The sequence below is a fragment of the Macaca fascicularis genome, chromosome 1 (genome assembly GCF_037993035.2).
Source record: "Macaca fascicularis isolate 582-1 chromosome 1, T2T-MFA8v1.1".
NCBI lineage: Eukaryota > Metazoa > Chordata > Mammalia > Primates > Cercopithecidae > Macaca > Macaca fascicularis.
Window position 1 is genome coordinate 150,547,208 of NC_088375.1, and position 21,815 is coordinate 150,569,022.

The window sequence follows — 21,815 nt, forward strand, 5'->3', positions numbered from 1 at the left end:
TAACACATATTCATCAAATACATATTCACCAAAACATACATATATTTACCAAAAGTCATGTACAAGTGTGTTCAAAGCATTATTCATAAGAGCTCCAAACTGGAAACAACCCAAATTTACATCAACCATAGAAAAAATGTTTTGCTATACTTATACAATGATATATATTGTGAAAATTAATAAATCACTGCTATGACAAAAACATGGATAAGTGTCACAAATACGTAAGTGAAAGAAGGCAGTCACAAAGGAAAACATGATGTAGTATTCCACATTTTAAATCTAGTAATGATTGGGTACAGGGAGGAGGGAAGCTTCTGGGGTTTCAATAATATTCTATTTCTTGGTATGGGTGAAAATTCACATGAGTGTTCACTTTATCAAATTCATTGGCCTATAAATTAGGATTTGAATACTTTTGAAATGTATGGTATACTTCAATTAAATTTTTTCTTGAAAATAGTACTACTGTAACATAGTTTCTCAATTCTACTATACAGAATATTATAAAGTAAATTACAACAAAAAACAATCATAACCAAAACCAAAAAAGTTTCCTTCTGCCAACTCTACCTCCACTATGGCTCTCACTGTTATTGTCACAGAAATCACTGGGAAAAAACATTTGAAGATTTTTGGGTCACTGATGCCTTTGAGTACAATAAAGATTAAAGATAAGTCACTAACATGTTTATTTCTCATGCTAAACTTGTGTGAGTAACAGAACAAGAAGGTTATGGTGGCTTATACCTGTAATTCCAGAACTTTGGAAGGCTGAGGTGGGTGGATTGCTTGAACCCAGGAGTTCAAGACCAGCCCGGGCAACATGGCAAAAACCCGTCTCTACCAAAAATATGAAAATTAGCCAGGCAGGGCGGCACACACCTGTAGTCCCAGCTACTCAGGAGGCTAAGTTGGGAGGATCGCCTGAGTCCAGGAGGCAGAAGTTGCAGGGAGTCATGATCGCACCACTGCACTCCAGCCTGGGCAACAGAGCGAGACCCTGTCTCAAAACAATAACAACAACAAAAACCAAAAAACAAGAAAGTTAAATCTAATTATAAAGAACCAAGAAATTGTTGGGTCAAAGATTCTAAAGGTATTTAAAGAATAGGTTCTTATATATTAAACCGGGTTGTGCATGTAACCCAGTTTGACATTTTTTATGTTGTTACATACTTCATATAACTTCATGTTAATACTTAAATATTAATATGCAGACCACAACATTCAAACATGTTGTATTCTAAAAGCTGAACTACATTAAATTTAAGTTCTCTGTATCTTGACTGTAAGTAACTATAACACAGTAAGAACAGAAAAAGAACATTTTCTCCTTTTTCTTTCTTCTCATCTCAGGTTTTACCCAAGACACATTAAAATTACCTGCCTGGGCACCAAAGTCAACTGATTTGACCACACATACTGTAAATCACAGGCCAGTTCACTTTAGTAGGTGAGCGATGAGAAAGGGAAAGAGAAAGTAGGGTCAAAGAGAAAACTGAAAGTGAAGGGAAAAGGGGTACACATTTTTTAAATAAATGAGAAGACATATTATTATACATGTAAAAGATAAGAATACAAAGACTCCTGGGAAAGCAGGATGGATTGGGATCCAAAGTAATAGTGGAGGGATTGGCCTTGCAGAGAAAGATGTACAATGTGATATCTACAACATGTACCAACATTTTTCTAACTCCTTCCATCAAAGGGCGGAATCTAATTCAACTTCCCTTGATACAGACTCATTAAAGTGACTCACTTAATGAACAGAATACAGCTGAAGTGACACTGCTTGACTTTGGAGGCTAGGTCATAAAAGGTGATACAGCTTATACCTGGCTCTCTCCCTCCTTCTTGGAACTTAGCCACATGATATGAAGGCCCAAGCCACATATAGAGGTCATGTGTAGGTGCTCCAGCTGACAGTCCTAAGTAAGGTACAAATTACCTGTACGGCCAGCATCAACAGGGAAATATGTAAATGAGCAAGGCTTTATGTGTTTCTAGTCCCCAGCTTTTGAGCTAAGATAGCTGATGTCATATAGAGCGCATAGCTGAGCTCCGCCCAAATTACTTACTTTCAGAAGTAAAATAAATGTTGTCACTCTTTAAGTTGCTAAATTTAGGAGTCCTGTGTGATGTAACAATAGATAGATATAACAGACAACTCCTCTATTATAATAGAACAAGACGGTCAAGTTAAAATACAGTAGGTGTGAATAATAGGAAGAAGTTAAAGGGGTTCCTGTCTGATAGCTTTTCTTTTCCTGGTAAAATATGATGTAATATCATGACTTAGAAACAGATAATGGAGAAGTCAGAGGTATAAAGAGAGAAATGAAATAGAACTTGTGAAGAATGAGAGACAGAGTTGATAAGAGAAATGTGATAAAACTGTCAAGTCATGTTGACAGCCCATTTGAGGTTGATGATAGTAAATTTCTAGTGTTCTTCTGTGTGGCTTTCTCTAGCAGTGCTTGGCTCTTGGCTGAAAGCACTGAGAAAGCACATAGCTGAGTTTATCATGAGTTACTTTTTTGTTAGAGAGATTTGATAAAGAGGCAGATGTGCAAAGGAATTTTGGGACCAAGTAATCTAAAATGGTTAAGAAGAAAAAATGAAAATGAGAGGACTGATGGATAAATGGATGAGAAGTTCTGATGAAGAATGATCATAATGGGAATATTTAAAAAGCAAGCAAAAAGGAGAGGAAATTGTGATCAAAGAATCACACACCTACATTGGTGATTCTTGAGCAGTTAATGAATATGACATGGTCCTTGGCGAAACTAGACATCTGAAATGAACAAAAAGGGAATAGGAGATAACATGGTCAAAGAACAGAGGTGCAGTGATGTTAAATGAGTCGTTAACATAGAATTCAAAACCATCCAGAATGAATGCAGAGCTGAGAGTGTAGAGGAACATTGTGAGCCAGATGCCAAAGTATTTGATGAATAAGAAGTAAGCAAGAGACTGGTAAATGACAGCAACAAGGATGAGAAACACATTGGCACAGTTGAATGATATATGCCTTGAATAACAAATTTTTCAAAAGGTTGGGAGCATAATACTCTAGTTTTCCCTAGTCCAGTGTCTTCTTCCTACCTGCCTGAGACCAATCTCCCCATACCAACTGTGATATAATTTTGATATATAAATGTCAAAGAAGCTACTACATAATAAAAAAAGGCAGGGAAAGAGGTACCCTCTTATCACATTAATCAACTATTATCCCCAAACAGTCAATACATTACTGACACAGTTCCTGCCAATGAAGGAAAGGGAGGAGGATGTACGCTTCTACAAGAGGTTTGAATTTTTGATCCACTTAACTATCCATGATTTTAGCTCCCACCATGACATAAGCCAAGAACTGTACCACATTCCAGAGATTAAAAAACTAAACGACATAGACACTGCTTTGCCAGATCACACTGTAGTGGGGATAGGAGTTGAAAAAGCAATGTAGTACAAGTGCTACAATTACAGATGTAAATATCTCCAAAATGGACTCAAAGCAAGTTCCCATTTCAGTTAGTTTCAGTCTATTTCCCAAGATGATCTCAGAAATTGTATACCACTCCTATATAAATTCCTATGCTGCATTTTCACACTAGTATTAATCTCAGGTACCTATGTATCACTGTATGCCTTACTATAAATATCTGTATCTGCCTACCAGTTTAAGGACAGGAACCAAGTCTTATTTTTATTTGCATCTACAGACTAGTATAATGCCTGGTTTGAAGTAGGTGCTCAGTAAGTACTGATTAAGAATGAATGAAAGACAAACAAGGGAATGTTTTGCCTGCCATTCTATGAATTGAACTATGGCTTATTCATGACCTCAAGACTACAGCCTAAAGTGAGGCTCATATTCTTCCACAGTTTAACCTGTCATGGCTCCTACTCAGAGGGAGTTGAGCTAAGATTGAAAGAGCTAAGTTACCAGTACAGCTAGCCCCTGTAAAAGAAGTAATTAATACCTATACCAACATGCTCTCTGAAGTTTGTGGCTCACATACAACAATGGCCTGCTGATGCTATATGGTCATCTACTTAAGAAGAATACAGTATAGAAATGGAATATTCATTTTACTAAACAGGACCCTAAACTAATAAGATCACAAGTACAGTCTCTTTAATTTTCTAAGGACAAGTCCAGATTGAGAAAACAGGCTTGTCACAGACCTAATGGTTTGGATTGCACAGCTGTCTTACAACAAAACAAGTTTAAGATGTCCCTGAAAAATTAACCTATGAATAGAAGACAACAGTGAATATAACATTAAACTGTGGTCAGAGAGCCTGGGACTTTATACCTTGTTACACCAGGCCAGATAAAAAAATATGGCATCTACATTGGATTTTCTAAGGCAGAACTAATTTCAATTATGCTAGTGTATCAATTTAACTGGTGCATTTCTCTCTTATAAGAATATCAAATTTGATTCGGAAAATTTTCTGCATAGATACATAGCATTACTGAATCTAATTCACATTACAAAAAACACGTCCTATAATCCACTTCCTACAACATTCTCATAATTGTGCTTTTACTTGTCTAAATCTTTTACTAGACTATGAGCTAGCTACATGAAGACAACTCTTTACTCCCTATTTCACTGGTTAGGGAATAAAAATAAACTAAATGAATACATTAATTATAGCAGATTAAAATAAAGAAATCCACTAAAAGCATTTTAAGTTATACCACCATATCAGGGGAAAAAAATTTATCTGCATAATAGTAGTAAACCTTAGTATTAGCAAGAAAGAGACTTATGTTATAAATACTGATGATTCTTTTGGAAAGTGCCGGGGGGCTGGAGAGATTATAAAACCTATAGAGAGTAAAAAAACAAGCCTCGGTGGTACACACCTGCAGTCCCAGCTACGCAGGAGGACTGCCTGAGCCCAGGAGTTTGAGTCCAGCCTGGGCAACACAGTAAAACTCTGTTTCAAAATAAATAAAAATTTAAAAATGTTTTAAAGAGTAAAAAAGCATTAAAATTTTCTTGCTTTTGAAATTGCTAAAAATACTACCTAAATTTGTAAACACATATGTTTCACCTTTAAACATAAATGACTAATCAGTTAAATACATTTATTGTCTAAGCCCAGTTTATATCAAGGTTTTACGACAATTCATTTTACTTGTTCTACAACTAGCTTTTATAAGTTTGGAAGAATAGTCCACGGGTTCTAGGGTTTCAAGTTTAGGTGAGCAATCCCAGATTTTCTGTCTATGCTACTTGATTTTACACACTTTAATCATGTAACCTTAATTTTTCTAGATTAAATGAAATATATATATATATAGTTTATTCACACACAATAGACTTTCCATGCTCTTACTCCTGTTAGCTGCCCCTGATCTAAAGTTTCTCTGGTTCTGCTATACACAGACCACCACATCTATACATAGTACGCTAATGATTTCACATAAGGAATAGAATGTTTCATGTTTTATTTCCAAGACTCTGCCCTGATGGTGAACATTTTGATGGTTCCTTTACTTGTAGTAGGACATGAAAATATCTTCAAAGATAGTACAGTGATTCATAAATTTGTCTTTTTAGGTACAGACCCTTGCTTTATTGGTCTGATATTGTTCACAGTTAAGCCCCCTGCTCAGAGGACCAACAGCCCAGCTAAGGAGCGAAGGAGGTGCCTCGAGCCTTCCAGAATCAAGGCTCTACAGGGTTCCCCAGTCCATCACTCATTTTCTGGCCCCCTGCCTGGGAGGCTAGCTGGGAGGGGGTTCCCTGGGGAATGGGGATGGGCGACTACACAGGATTTCATTGTGGGACCCAGGGTCTGCTCTTCACAGTAGGAGGTGGAAGGGATGACTAAGTTCTTTATTACAGACCTACAAAAAAAATGAGAGAATTACGTATTTTTCTCACTAGTTTGGGCTTCTTTTTTCTTTTTCTTTTTACAAAACAGCAGCAGGAAAGAGAAATGCAGGTGGCAGATGAGCCAGGCACGAGGCTTCAGATCGGAAGGGACCAGAGATGAGGACCAAGGTGTGGCTGCCTGAACAGGAGTGCTGTGGGCTGGCCTGGGCTCTCTCTATGCATCCTGAGAGAACTGCCATAGGCCCTAGTGGGAGGGGACGAAAGGCATGTGGGAGGGAAGAAGGCAGTCCCTGGATCAGCAGCAGCACCATCCTCTGATGCTGTCTGCCACCATCTTGGGCAGTCCACCAGCTCGGAAGCACTCACTGCTGGAGCCTGGGCTCTAAGCATGGACCCCAGAGGCCAGACAGGAGAGAGGTGGCAGGAAGAGTTCTATTGGTGTTACACGGGACAAGGGAACCAGTCCTTGCTTGTCAGCCCATCAGCTTCTTCAGGCAGGCCTCCAGCTGATCCTCATCTTTGATGCCCACAAACTTGTCCACCACATCCCCATTCTTCATGGCCAGCACAGTGGGCACCGCCAACACCTCATACTCAGTGGTGAGGTCTGTGTGGTCATCAATATCCACCTTGGCCATAAGTACTTTCCTATGCTGCTTGGCCACCATCTTCTCTAACCTTGGCCCCAGTATCTTGCAGTGTCCACACCACTGTGTGTGGAAATCCACAACCATGGGCGTCTCACTGTTGACCAGCTGGTCTTGAAAGTCACGTCCATCCTGGATATTAACGGTCATCGAGGAGATCCTGGTGGTGTATATTATCCGATCTGAGTTGGGTGTTACAGCCAGGCCACCAGGACTGCATTGTGGGGTCTGCAGGACTCCATGAGAGGTGGCCACCGATCCTGAGAGGGCTTCCTGGAGACGACTGAGACCAGGAACCTCCTCAGGAAAAGTCACTGAGACATTTCCCTGCAGTGCGAGCAGAGGGATACACAGCCCAGCCCTCCCTGCCTGTCAAGGGCACTCCTGTCCATTACTATCATTCCTTAAATGTAAATCAAAAGTTTTCGCAAATACATTACCATATATTTATTTGCTCAATTGAGGATCATTTGCCACTTCTCTGCCTACACATTTTGTGAGCACTTTTTATGATTTATTGCCTAATCTTGTTGCTTCCTAAGTGTATATTTTTTCCTTTAAATAAATATAATAGAAGCATTGGATTATAAAGCTGGAAGAAGAGATCACAGTGTCATTAGGCCATCCCTCTCAATTTTATACCATAACTTGGAGATATTAAAACATATGTCCAAAGTGAGATATTAGAATGTATTAGGAAAAAAAATTAGATTTTTCTTACTCTCAAGTTTATGATTTTACTATTCAATTACATCTGAACTTTTAAACATCTATGTTAAAGGACTCTAGGGGAATAAAACCGACATTTACTTAGTACATAATAGATGTTGGTGCTATATTTTACATGTTCTTTCCACTACCCTGTATAACTACAAAACTGAATAGCTTAGAGGACGCACACTTAAATTATAAAAGTAATATTTTATGATTTTAAATTACTTTGTTTCTTTAAAAGTTACACTGTTCTCATCAGCACTTTGGCTTTCCTCTTTTTAAAACAAAAAGGTTAAACTTTTAGTATATAAAATTCTTAATTTATGTAAGTTATGCCAGATGTTATAGTTTCTATAGTTTCTTTTTTTTTTTTTTTTTTTTTTTTTTGAGACGGAGTCTTGCTCTGTCACCCAGGCTGGAGTGCAGTGGCCGGATCTCAGCTCACTGCAAGCTCCGCCTCCCGGGTTTACGCCGTTCTCCTGCCTCAGCCTCCCGAGTAGCTGGGACTACAGGCGCCCGCCACCTCGCCCGGCTATTTTTTTGTATTTTTTAGTAGAGACGGGGTTTCACCGTGTTAGCCGGGATCGTCTCTCGATCTCCTGACCTCGTGATCCGCCCATCTCGGCCTCCCAAAGTGCTGGGATTACAGGCTTGAGCCACCGCGCCCGGCCAGTTTCTATAGTTTCTAAACAGTTGTCTTTGAAAAGAGTAAAATGAGGATAAAATGTGGAAAAGGTCCCTTGACCATCCAAGGTCATTTTCCCCCATGGCTGGGAGATAAAAGACAATTCACACATAGAATAACCAATCAGCTATCATTTATCAGAAATGACATGGGTATCCCAAATTCAGTATGTCCCAACCCCAACCCCCAACGTACTCCTGCCCTCTGTATTCCTTTCCTGACTCTATTACCGGCGTTACAACCCATCTACCACGACACTGAAGCTAAAAATGTAACGTTTCATCCCCAATTCTCCTTTTCCTCATTTCCCACATGCAATCAGTAAAATACATTCTGCTCAATTTTTCAGATTTCTCCCATTTCAGATCCTTTTCTCCATCCCTACCTTTACCACCTTGGTTCAGACCCTCAATAGCCCTCACCCAAATTATCATAGGAGTCTTATAACTGATCTTGCCTCTATTCCACTTGCTCCATAATGATTTATCTTCACATCACCACCAAAGTAACCTCTTTTAAACCCAAATTGTATCATGTTTCTCTCTTATTTCCAAGTGCACAACGGCTCCCTGTTGTCTGAAAGATAAAATTCAAACTCTCTCCATTATGTGGTCCTCTGTCCATTTCTTCAGTTTCATCTATCATTATACAATGTCCCCTTTTCCTGTCACCGACCTCACATTCCATCATCTAATCATAATGGGCAACTTACTTCCTTCTCCTGAATACGTTACATGGCTTTACTTCTCTGCATCTTCACTTATCAATGCTCTGTCTACTCACAACACCCTTCCTCCTATAATCCATGTGATGAACATTTATCATTTTCAATGCTCAACTCAGGGCTCAAGTCCTCTTTGAAGTCCTTTTTGAACCTCTTCCTCCCCATCCCAGTGGAAATGACCTTTCTTTCCCTCGGTTCCCAGCTGAACTTTAATGAAAGGATTTGTGACAGGTTTCATGTATTTGTTGACATGTCTATCTTTCCCCCTTTGGAATATAGGCACCCTAAGCAGGTACTGCGGCCTATTCAATCTTCATTCCCATAGTCTTGTGTAGAGTCTGTCACATTTTAGGAGCTTGATTATGTGTACTGAATAAAGGAATGAATGAAGCAATGAACAAAGAACTATATAGGACATTCTTGAAGGAATACATTTAAAAGTAAGATTAAATACTCAAAATAATGATACTGACCTAAGTACATTTACCTTTTATAAATTTCACACTTTTCTATTTAACACAATGTTTTTCACTAAAAATTTAGGATTTATTAATCTGAGGAAATTTGATCACCCATGTATACAAACATTTATCACCAAGATATATAACTTCATAAGTTGTACTAAGTTTTAAAAATTAATTTAATGGAATGTCAAAATGAATTATGGTCAACTACTAATTATCTGACAGGATCTTAATAGCTATCCTGGCTTACCTAGCACCTTCTCACGTGCTGCTTCTGTCACTCAGCCATGGCTTACTTTTCTAAGCTGGCTTTCATGCCTCTAATTATCCTACTGCTGGCAATGAAAAAGCAACAATCTGTCTACAGTCTAAGTGAAGGACACTGAGGAGGAGAATAGGAAAAATGGTTCCTGAACATGAGATAATTTGATACAGTAGACAATCCGCACAAACAGATTCACAAAATCATGGAACTGGATGAGATCATATGTATTTATCATCAAAACTGCATAACTGATTGTTTTGACTTTTTTCATCTTACACCCAAGAAAGATTTCCCAGGTACCTCTGCATTCTACTGAATTGGAACAAATATCTGCTACTGATTTTCCTTTGATAATTGAAAGGTGCAAAGACCTAAGTAAGATATAAGAAATCACTACATTGCTCATCAACATTTAAATCTACAAAAATTTTTCAATAAAAGAATATTCACTGACATTGAGTATTAAAAATCACAAAATTTTAATTCTAATACAGCCCCAAAAAGAATTTAACTTTGTAGTTAATAAATTACACACAAATTATTGAACTATAATAATTTGTTCACTAAGTTTATAAATACTTATTCTGAGGAAATGCTGAGGAAATAAGTTAATTCTTAAATGAGAAAAAATAAATTCAGCATTCCATTAATCTACACACACTTGTAAGGATCCACAAATAACCAAGATGACAGAAAGATGGGTTGGCATTTTTATTAAATGCAAAAAACAGCTATGTTCTAAACCTGTGCTGTCCAATTTACCAAACACTAATTAGCCACATGTAAGTTAAAGATTCAGTTTCTCAGTGGTACTATTCACATTTCCAGTGCTCAATAGACATGTGGCTAGTAGCTACTATGGTGGACAGCATAGGTGGAGATCACTTCCATTATCACAGAATGTTTGACTGGACAGTGCTACTCTGAAATGAGAATTTGCCAATACTTTTAAAATGATAATACAAGTTCAAATAATAATTTTTTGATTGACTATTCGGCAAGAAGGGAAAAGTATACATTTACAAATGGGAAAATAAATAAATACAAGTACTGCGGTAATGAAGCCTTTAAGTAAATAAAATTAGTTTTATGTGGTTTAATTTGAAATTCTACTATATTGAATCCGAAAAGATGATGATAAAACTGAATCCAGAGAATGGTACAAGAAAAAAATAATCTTTTTCACTTAAGATTTTAATATACCAAATAAAAGTCATGTTTGAAAAGTGAAACATGCTATAATTGTCTAAGCTATTCTGTGTGTCTTAGCATTGGCTATTCTACTGGATAGAGAGGCTGTTCAGCAAAGTGGTTAGAATTTCAGGTTCTGGGCTTACAGTTGCCTCAATTTAAATGTTGCTTCTTGACTTACTAGCTATGCAACCTTAAGCAAGTCACTTAGGCTCTCGGAGCCTTTGTTTCTTCATCCATAAATGAAGGAATAACTCAAGTACTTTATAGTTAAAAAGATTAAGTAAAAGTTTATACATGGAAAGCATTAGATAACCCGGCACATATTAGTCCTCAAAAAATTTTTGTTGAACCTAGTCTACTGGTGGCTTTCTATGATTAATTCCTATTGACTTTCAAATCCATAGGACAGAGAAATACTCTGGAAAACATTCAAAGATCATATGTGAACACTAGGTCATATGGTAACTTAATGACTTGCAGTCATGAAAGAATCTACATTCAAATCTCTACCAACACTTTTCACTCATGGGCCTCAACATTTTTGCAATGAATGTATAACACAAAGCCCAATAGGCAACCTGGAGGTATAGTATTTTTTTTAAATGAAATAAATAAAAACCCCTCCCAGGTTAAAAGAAGTAGTGTGCTTTTTTGGTGTGTTGGTGACTGGGGCTGGTGTAAAAGGTAAAAGACTGGATAAGTAAAACAAACTTAACTGACAAGAGTTTAAACCTTCTCTGAGAATTTTATCATATTTCTAAAATTTATGTTTCTCTGTATTAGCTGATGTTTAAATAACTACATCCAAATTTTAAAAGGGATATATCTTCAAGAGTAATTTTAAAAACACACACTATCATATACTATTATGTATATAATAGCGCCAGTTATTCTTTCATTAAGTTTTGAGATACATCAATACAATTTCCTAATTCACTACAGCAGAACAACAGGTACCTAAGTTAATGTTATCTCCAAAACCTGTGGAGATGAAGATGGAATCTCACTTAGCCTTTAGGTCTTACCCCAGAAAATGTTAATTCTAATAGAGGGACCAGTTTCAGTAGAGTATAATACAGGCACCAGATAGTCAAAGTTAACCAAGACCCTTCTAAATTATCTTTATGCCTAACTTCAACTTCATTCTTCTGGAATATTTTTAGAACTAAGCTCTGGAATCACCTGCCTTTCTGAAGCTTGGTGCTAACTGAACCTGAAATCTTAACTGACTTGATATTTTTAATCAACTTTTCAAATCAAACATTTTCATACAGCAATTTTCAGAGTTCTAATTCCACTTTCCATAATGTTAGCACTTGTATTTTTGCCTTTCAGGTAACTCTTATATATATGAGTTACCCATTAGACAGTAACATGTTTTAGCTTTTACTTATAGTCTCTAATTGAAACTAAAACATTTGGTGAATATTTTGAAAATAAATGTATTAACTGATTATTCAGTGATGCTGAATGGAGTGCAGGCATCAGACTCTATTCCTTACTCGGTTATTACTAACAGTATGATCTCAACTCCAGCTTCTTCAGAGATCAGGATCTTTGAAAAGGAATGATTGTACAGGCTGATCTGTAACATCATATATTTCTAAAAGTTTTGAAAAACAAATTTTCAAGAATAATTCTTTAAAAAAATACACAGAACAGTTAGGTATGTAATGATAAGAGTTCTTTCATTAAGTTTAAAATACAATTTCTTTGTTTACTACAGAACAGCAACATATACCTGATAACATTGCTCCAAATGAAATTACAAACATTAATCAACACATGACATTTCAAATAATTTTCCCTATGACACATAACACGCTATTTTTTTTTTTTGGTCACTTCACAACAGCTTTTTAAACTATTATAATGACCTTGTTTCCATAAACAAAGTTACACAAAAAGCTGACTAATAAGTACTAGACTGTCATTAACACTTAAAACATAGGAAAGAATTTATTCATGGAAATAATTTAAATATGTTCAGATAAACATTTGAAGTTTCCATTCTGTTTTCAGTAAATATTCTGAGGTTATTTCACAGCTATGAGTTGCAAATTAATACTGTCTAAGGGAGAATTGTTTTGATAACTTAATAAAAAATATACAGGTCACAGGAGAGTCTACTATCATTATCCAAAATATAAACATTATACAGGTCAGCACTTGCTAATGAAAACTACTAATAGGATCATTCTCCAAACACTCTTTTGTAACACAATTAGCACGTTTTAAGTTTATACAGTTTTAAATTAACACGAAAAATGACAACATATAAGGTACAAATAATTCTTTACGCTTTTTGCATTTTTTATACTTCCTGTACAGTTAGTTACTATATTTCCGCAATTTTAAAAAGATAACAAAGGCCGGGCACGTTGGCTCACGCCTGTAATCCCAGCACTTTGGGAGGCCGAGGTGGGTGGATTACCTGAGGTCAGGAGTTCGAGACCAGCCTGGCCAACATGGTGAAACTCCGTCTCTACTAAAAATACAAAAATTAGCCGGGTGTGGTGGTGGACGCCTGTAATCCCAGCTACTCGGGAGGCTGAGGCAGGAGAATCGCTTGAACCCAGGAAGCGGAGGTTGCAGTGAGCCAAGATTGCACTATTGCACTCCAGCCTGGGCAACAAGAACGAAACTCCATCTCAAAAATAAATAAATAAAATAACATACATTCTACCTCTACAATGGTTTCTTTAGATCTCTGTATGACATACTGTGTGTTCTTAAATAGTTTATATAATAGCTCATCAAACTTTTCTGGAGCTCCCAAAAATTGATACCAAAACCTTACTGATGAAACATAAACCATATAATCTGATCTATTTATGTTAAACCAAATGAATGACTAAATCCTTCTAAATGAATTCTACTTTACTAATACAGAAAAAAAAGCTATTTCCTTCATGCTAAATTATAAAATTAGCCTAATTCTTATGTTACAACCATGAAAACATTACAAGTAATATTTACACAAACTAAAATTATCAGGCCCACTTTAAGTGCTAACATGTCATTCACTACTGGTGATGTAACAAATATCATCTGTTATTCGGCCATTCTGAATTATAAAAATATATAAACTTTACAAAGGCAAACCCAAGTTTTATTTCACGACCATTCTGACTGACACATATATACACACATATATATGCATGTGTATACATGCATACACAAACACACAGACACACACACACACCTCACAGCCATACAGAAATTCCATTTTCATGATATTTTACTTTTTGATGTAAAGTGTGGAGTACCCGCACCTTCAGCTCTCAGAAGAAATTAACCGTGTTCTGGAAGCACTTCCACTCCGAATGACCTTTAAGTTTTACAGGCATTGCAGCAGATCCTAGAATGTCTAGAGAAAAGGCAAACCTGCCTGGCTTTTTTCTCTAATGGATAAAGTTGCTGTTTGGTCTCATTATGTTTTCCATTCCTAATCTGAAGAGATGAAGGATCTCTAAGGCAGAGTTGTTCACTCAGGATTAGCCTCACTTGCGTAGAGCCAGACTAGCAGCCCCCGCCTTGTGATAAGGTTGGGTTGGACCCAAGTGATGGAGGGAGAAGAGCCAACCTTACCCACAGCACCACTACCTGTAGCTCCCAAAGAGTCGGCGAGAGGGGAAAGCAGGGGTGGGATGGCACTGGGGACTTCTTTCCTCGGACCATATTTGGGGAAGTGTTCCAGAATGTGTGCAAGTCCTCCTCGCTAGAGTGAAAAAGGGAATCCCAGGGAACGCTCTTCCCAGGATCCCCACATCCGGCCCTTCGCACTCAGCCCTCAACACGGAGCTGGGGGGTCGGAATGGAGGAGGAAGGCAGCTGGTCCCCCGGCCCCCCAGAACGACTCCCGGCGGCCGCTACTAGGCCTGGCCCGTGCCCGCGGCCTCAGGAGCTGCGACCCGGAGGGGCCTCGGTGCCCCGCGCCGGCCCGCCCAGCGGATACCCAGACCCGGCCTTCAACTCACCGCTCTCCACCTCGCTGCCTTTCTTGGCGGTCGCCGCGTTGCCCATGTCTGGGGCGATGGCAAGAAGGGGTCAGGGAGGGGAAGGGGGGCTGGGGCCGTGCCCGCCACTCCACAGTCTGGGGCAACTCCCGCTTCTGCACCCGTCAAAGCGGTGAGTGCGCCTAGCGCTGGCGCCCGGAGTCCGGGCAGGGAGACCGGGCCGGGTCTGAGGAAAGGGTTCCAGCGAACTCCTCAGCACCGGTAGCTGCGGCTGCTGCGGCGGCGGCGGCGGCGGCGGCAGCAGTAGCGGCGGCGGGCAGACACTCCCCCTTCGCGCGGCCCGCCCTCCCCGCGCGCCCCCGGGCAGCCGCGCGCCCGGGCTAGGCCCTGGCCCGACTGTGTCTTCGCGCGCGGGTGCGCGCGCCGGAAGTGACGTCGCCCGGGACCCCGGGGGCGGGCGGTGGACCCTTAGCTGGCCGAGCCCAGGGTTGGGGCCTGAGGTTCCGCTGACCGCCTCCTCCGCCGCGGTATCCCGGTCTAGTGCTCGGATGCCCATCGCTGAGATAGTGGGAGGTGGAGTGGGAACCGCTAGCTTTGCGGACGGCAGAGTCCCTCCTCAGCCTGGCGTTCCCAGTGCCCTGGAGTGGAGTCGCGGGATACCGTTCAGCGGCTCGGGTGGTTTTCCTTGTGTCCCGCCACGCGGCGGCTCCTCACTCAAAGACTGCCTTTTCCTCACAGCGCCAGGTCCGAAAAAGAGCCGCACCTTCGGGTTGGAGATCGCGCGCAAGGGTGGTCTCTGGGTCTGCATCTGCCCGGCATCGGCAGTAGGAAAAGCCTGGTCCCTAGTCACGGTCGTAGTTCGAGCCTTTCATTCCCTCGCACATTGAGGTATTCGCTGAGCCCACCGCGTTGTCCTCGGGGATAGTAGGCTCCAGTCACAAGCCCTATGTTTTCAGACTTCCCAGGTGGAGATAAAGGAAAATTTTACTATTTCTGCACAACTTCTGTTGATGTACAGCATTGTATTTAGCAACTTCCGTGTAGATCTGAAAATAAATACATTCCCAATTGTTAGTTGCGTTTTTATTAATATAAATCTTAGAATACTTGATTTTGCTGTTAGCTTTACTTAGGTAAATTATATGGCACTCTAGCATTTTTGTGGTTCCATTGAACTTTGCTCTGTGTTTTCCACTTATTACAAAGTCAAAATAGACTGTAACTTCCCAAATTATTCTATGTTCCCAAGGCACCAGGCATAGTAGGTGTTTTACGAATACCTGTTGACTTGAAATTTCTCAGGCTTTTAAAAAAATTTTCATTACTGACAAAAAATGGAGCGATAAGATTATTAGTAAACTTCCTATTATCACCAATTCTGTTAATGTATACTGCATTACAACTTCTATACGAATAGTAACTCATTTGCTCCTCATAAGAACCCTATGAGAGATGTGGTTTTACTGTCATCATTTTAGTTACGAGCAAATTAAGGCACAAAGAAGTGACTTACCGAGATTACACAGCTATTATCTGGTGGAAGCAGGATTTGAACCCAGGCAATTGGGCTCCAAAAATCTGATCCTTTGTCTCTTAATGTTGACCAAAAACTTGTGGATGTTGTGGTAAATTGCTTTCTCTCCATTTGAAATCCCATTGACTTGAAGTGATAGATGCATAGTGAGTATACGTCTCAAGGAAATGTATTATATTGTTTTCTGGGTTTCAATTCAAATAAAATAAAAATAGTGAAGCAAGGATTTGGACTAGATGATGTGAGGTTTTGTGTCGGCATACAACAGTGTCACAACAATGTCATCTCCAATCCCATTTAGTTTTGTGTTGTGGCTGTTATTTTGCCCCACATACATAGAAAGTTCAATAAATAGCACTGAACCACATGTATACCAATTAAAGACAACTTTTGATATTCTGTATTCTAGAGGGAATCTTTCTAGTATCATAGAATATTCATACTACTGTCATTGGGGTGAGTTTTAAATGTAACCTTTTTAAATAAATCCGCTTTAATGATAAAAGAGTGGTCGTGTGCATAATTTGGCACTTTAACATAATTTTGAATTCTAGGTCTCTAATAAGAGGGCTACCATTTACATAGTAAATCATTAATTTACAAAGGAGACATTTGAGAGCTATTACAAAAATGGATACAATATAACTATACCTGAAAAATTAATAAGTAAAGCAAAAAATTCAGCTTTACAAATTGTCTCCCCTTCTTTCTCAATTTAACTTTATTATTGGTTAAGGAAATAAGTTCTTAATGATAGAGAAAAAGTGATCAGCAATTTAAAATTTCTTGCTATTTTTCTTTTTTCTTTATACCACTTTTTTCTGCTTCTTATATTAGCTTACTGCTGCTCTGGTTTAAGGAAGATTATATTTTAAAAGTATAGTTTGGTAAATAGTTTTTAATTAGTTAACATCCATAATCATTTATTTGTAATTACAAACAAGTTGTTTTTCATTATTAGAAGAGTTTTCTATAGAAATTTGTAATTTATGTAGCATCTAAAAGAGTATGTTTTATGAACTGGTTTTCTAACATTCTGGAAGGGGCAGAAATTTCAACTGTCCAGTTATTCGTGAATAATTGGAGGTTCCATGAGGCAATTTCTATCCTTTGCCACCAATGACTGCTGTACCCTAGACAAAAAGAGATGGAACTATGTAATTTTGTTTCCCTAGGAAAGCAGATGCAGTAAGAAGGGACTCATTCAGAGAAAATACTTTTGAGTTCCCTTCCATATAATATTTTTGCTAATCTGAGAACATACAGCATTGTGTAAAAGGGAAAATTATACCAGTGGTATTTGCAAACCTACATAAGCCAGATAACTATCTTAGCCCCATTTTACAAATGAGTGGAACAAGAGCTCAAAGAAGTGAAGTAAGTTGGCCAAGGTCACTCAAGTGGTAAGAGGCAGAGCTCTAGATTATATGCTGTCACTCTGAAACACATAATCTAATCCTCATTAAGATTAGGTTTTTAAATCCGTATTTTGCAGATGAGAAAACTAAGGTTTATGAACAAAGAATCTTGGCACTCTTCTTTCTAGACCACCTCTTAACTCATGAGTGAGAAAAGGGGAGAAAATTAGTAAATATTTTTTCAAATTTATTTTGTAGTTTCTACTTATATTGCCAACTTGATTTCCAAGTTCTTTTAAAGTAAAGCACCCTCAAACACAATGTATGTCGGAAGTACTTGTTTTTCTTAAGAGTGACCAATAATGAAAAACAACTTGTTTGTAATTACAAATAAATGATTGTGGATGTTAACTAATTAAAAACTATTTAGCAAACATACTTTTAAAGTATAATCTTCCTTAAACCAGAGCAGGGGTAAGCTAATTTTGTTTTCATATAATATTTTACATGAAATAAATGCAAGTGAGAATTTAACCACTATAGAATTACAATTTTTTGAATGATAATCATCCACGTTGTCTAATATTTTATTATTGTATAGTATATACCAAATCAAAAGATACCACATGAAATACCAGGCAAAGGGCAAAGTAATATTTCCAAAATGAGGAAGTAATTTTATGGCCAATAAATTACAAGTACGATAAGTGTTTTAAATCATTCTAATACAGTACAAAGTTTTCTTGTTGGGCATAATTCTAATCCTTTTGTTCAATGATGAATTTTTTTTATCTGAGTTTCAGTATTCATCTTTTTGGATATTCCTTTACAGATAGGAAAACTAAAACAATTGACTCTTGTTGAGTAACCAGAATATTAACAAAATATGTCCTAGTGCCAAAGTGGAATTATAGCTTCTGTCTTTCACAGAGGAACTGGGATACAAACTGAAAGCTTTAAGGAAACATATATATATATATATATATATATATATATATATATAGGAGTGTGAGGGGCCACAAAACCAACTTTTTTTCTTAACATGAAATTATCTCTCTCAGAAAAGTTGATGTTTGTTTGGGATATTCTAATTGTACTAGTGTATTTCTCAAAACTATGCCCAAATCTCTGCTATTTCAGTGTTGTGTTCTGCATTTTTTGACATGTACCTTTAAGACAAAAATAACACCCAAATTTACAAAATATTTGCTTGAAATCAAACACGGCACAAAAGCTTTCACGGAGTCTCAGCTTTTATAATCAGATTATCTGTGATCAAGGTGAAAAGGGGAGAATCTGGTCGACAAAATTAAAATTATTAATACATTTATATGATTGATAGTGACAAAATAGAATGTTATGTAGTGAGGTAGAAAAGCTTTCAGCATTTTAGTCAGAAATACCTGGGTTCATGTTCTGGTTTGGCCACTATCTACGACAAAATATCTACAAAATATCTAAATTATTTTATTTCCCTTGACTTAGTTTCCTGTAGTGTGAGGTTATATGTATTAAATCATATAGTCTATGAAAAACACCTAGGATAACTTTCGTTATATGATAGGCACTCAGTAATTATAAGTCTGTTCTTTAATCCTCAATAACATTCTATTTTCTCATCTTTATGTTTCAACGACAATCATTCAACAAATTTGATTACAACAAATAGAATAATAAGGAGTTTGTACTATATGCAAAGTATTATGAAAGGGACAAAAATGAACAAAATCAGTTTCCTGTCCTCAAGAAGTTTTTGTGTAAGCAAGATGAATATATAAATCAGTGATTGTACAAGATAAATTTGTACTATAGCATAAATGTAAACAATTAGGAAACATAAAGTAAGTGCCATTAAATCATAGATATTTTAGCATTGAATTTTGATATTTAACAGGTGGGGAAGATCATTGAGAACTAAGGACAGCTTGAGCAGAGGCTTCCATGGAAATTATCCCCAGGCCATGCTAGACCAGATGTTATGGAAAGATGTTGTAAGAGTTGCAACTTTCCTACTGGAATGTAAGCTATATGTGGAAGAATTTTTATTTTGTCATCACTATATCTACTATATCCAGCATTATGCCTCATATATAGTAAGTACTCAATAAATATTTGCTGAATGAGTGAATAAATGAATAAATAGGTTCAGATCAGATTGTATTTGTTTGGGGAAACCTTAAATGCCAATTAAGAAATATAGGCTTGGCCGGGCGCGGTGGCTCAAGCCTATAATCCCAGCACTTTGGGAGGCCGAGACGGGCGGATCACGAGGTCAGGAGATCGAGACCATCCTGGCTAACACGGTGAAACCACGTCTCTACTAAAAATTACAAAAAACTAGCCGGGCGAGGTGGCAGGCGCCTGTAGTCCCAGCTACTCGGGAGGCTGAGGCAGGAGAATGACGTAAACTCGGGAGGCGGAGCTTGCAGTGAGCTGAGATCCGGCCACTGCACCCCAGCCTGGGCAGCAGAGTGAGACTCCGTCTCAAAAAAAAAAAAAAAGAAAAGAAATATAGGCTTTGTTTATTATGCAATAGAGAGCTTGAAGATATTTAAAGACAAAAGTAATATAATCCCACATTTTATTAATAAGATAATTTTAATAGTAATGTGATGGATATGTTGGAGAAACAATAGATTGGCAGCAAGATGACTACTGTAGTAGAACAATGACAGGAAGTCATTCCGTAGTATATCAGCAGTGGGAGAAAAAAGAAAGGATGCATGTCAGATACTTGAATGTTAAGATCTATAGAATTTGGTAAGTGTTAAGACTCTTTAGCATAATACAAGTGATAGAAGCCCAATTCAAACTAGCATAAGAAGAAATAAGTGGAACTGACTAGGTCACAGAACTAGAAAATTTAGGTTGGACATGGTTTTAGGATTAGATAGATCCAAGGATGGATATCTCTACATATTAATCCTTATTCTGTTCATATATTTGACTGTATTCTGCCAGTCTCTCTCCACATGACAAGTTTACATCCTCCCAGCTTAACAATCTAAACAATAATACCTTTTCTTTCCAGCAGCCATATAGTGTAAAGTCAGGTGAATATCCCTTATCCAAAATGTTTAGGACCAAAAACGTTTTCAGATTTTGGATTCTGGATTATTTGCATATACATAATGAGACATCTTGAGGATGGGATTCAAGTGCAAACACAAAATTCATTTACATTTCATATATTCCTTATACAAAGCCTGAAAGTAATTTTATACAATATTTTAAATAATTTTTGTGCATGAAACAAAGTTTGTACTGCATTTTGACTTCAACCTGTCACGTGAGGTCAGGTATGGGATTTTCCACTAATGGCATCATGTTGGTGCTCAAAAAGTTTGGCTTTTGGAGCATTTTTAATTTTTGGATTAGGGATCCAACCTGTATATTATACACATTGGTTCTGTATGGCTAACATTCACATTCCTATGAAGAGAGGACCCCATAGTTGACATGAAATGAGATAAGTATAATTTTCTAGAAGAAACCATCATATGGAGTAGACAAAAACAACAGATGCCCAATATAGTGAAAATAAAGACTTAGAGCTCTCAATCAATTTTCTATCCTGAGTAAATGGATAATGAGATCAAGAAAAAAGGGGAAAAACTGGTTTTTAAATTAGTGAGACATGTAACTTGGGTCATACTGCGTTTGAGTTGGTAGTGGGACTTCTATACAGGGATGATGAACAGCAGGAAAATATAAAGTTAGATCAATACATGAATTGTGGGGCACATGTTCTCAGGGCCTCCCGAGGGCTGTGTCATGGGCCATGGTCACTCATATTTGGCTCAGAATAAATCTCTTCAAAATATTTTACAGTTTGACTATTTTTGTCAACAATATTTTGGCACCCAAACATGTTGGGCCTCAGAGAAGATGCAGGACCCCACAGGAGTTGCCCAAACTCAATGCTAAGGTACCAGCAGGGGCCCACTGAAGCCTCCCTGACTTTGACCTTCTCCTCTGGTAGAACTCGTGTGTCCTCCTGAGCCCTGCACCTCCCTTTGGTTGAGGGTCCTTGATTTATTCTGAGCTGTTTTTTTTTTCTCTTAGGAAGTTGTTATTTAAGAATCTGAATTCTAGTTCAGATCCTAATTTAATTCTAGCATTCAAAGGGTCTTCTCCATTGCTTTTCTCCCAAAATTAATCTCAATTTGGCTTGTTGGTGCACATTTGAGTGAGGAACTGAACTGTTGTTTTCATAGGTAAATGAGAGACTGTGTTTCTTCAGCTCCAAAGAGAAAGGGCATTTGCTCCTCCCACCTGAAAGGCACCCTTGGGTGGCCAGGGGCCTCATGGGAGTGTCTGTCCCTGCGGTAGCCCTACAGGGAACCCCCAACAAAATTAGTTTTAAAAAGACTTGTCCAGGAAGTGCATACGGGAGCTGGTCTC

At 38.1% G+C, this 21,815-nt stretch overlaps 1 protein-coding gene and 1 pseudogene across 10 annotated transcripts in view; both read right to left on the minus strand.

Annotated features, from left to right (window-relative positions):
- PRKACB (protein kinase cAMP-activated catalytic subunit beta) overlaps positions 1 to 14,874 on the minus strand; it is a 154,703-nt gene extending 139,829 nt beyond the window's left edge. For all 10 annotated transcript variants that reach the window (XM_005542901.4, XM_045368260.2, XM_045368251.2 and 7 more), the window contains exon 1: positions 14,541 to 14,874. In XM_005542901.4, coding sequence (XP_005542958.1) covers positions 14,541 to 14,586 — 46 coding nt within the window. In that variant the 5' untranslated portion in view covers positions 14,587 to 14,874. The remainder of the gene's footprint in view (positions 1 to 14,540) is intronic.
- Positions 5,926 to 7,061, minus strand: LOC141407756 (thioredoxin, mitochondrial pseudogene; annotated as a pseudogene).
- Positions 14,875 to 21,815: the final 6,941 nt, after the last annotated feature.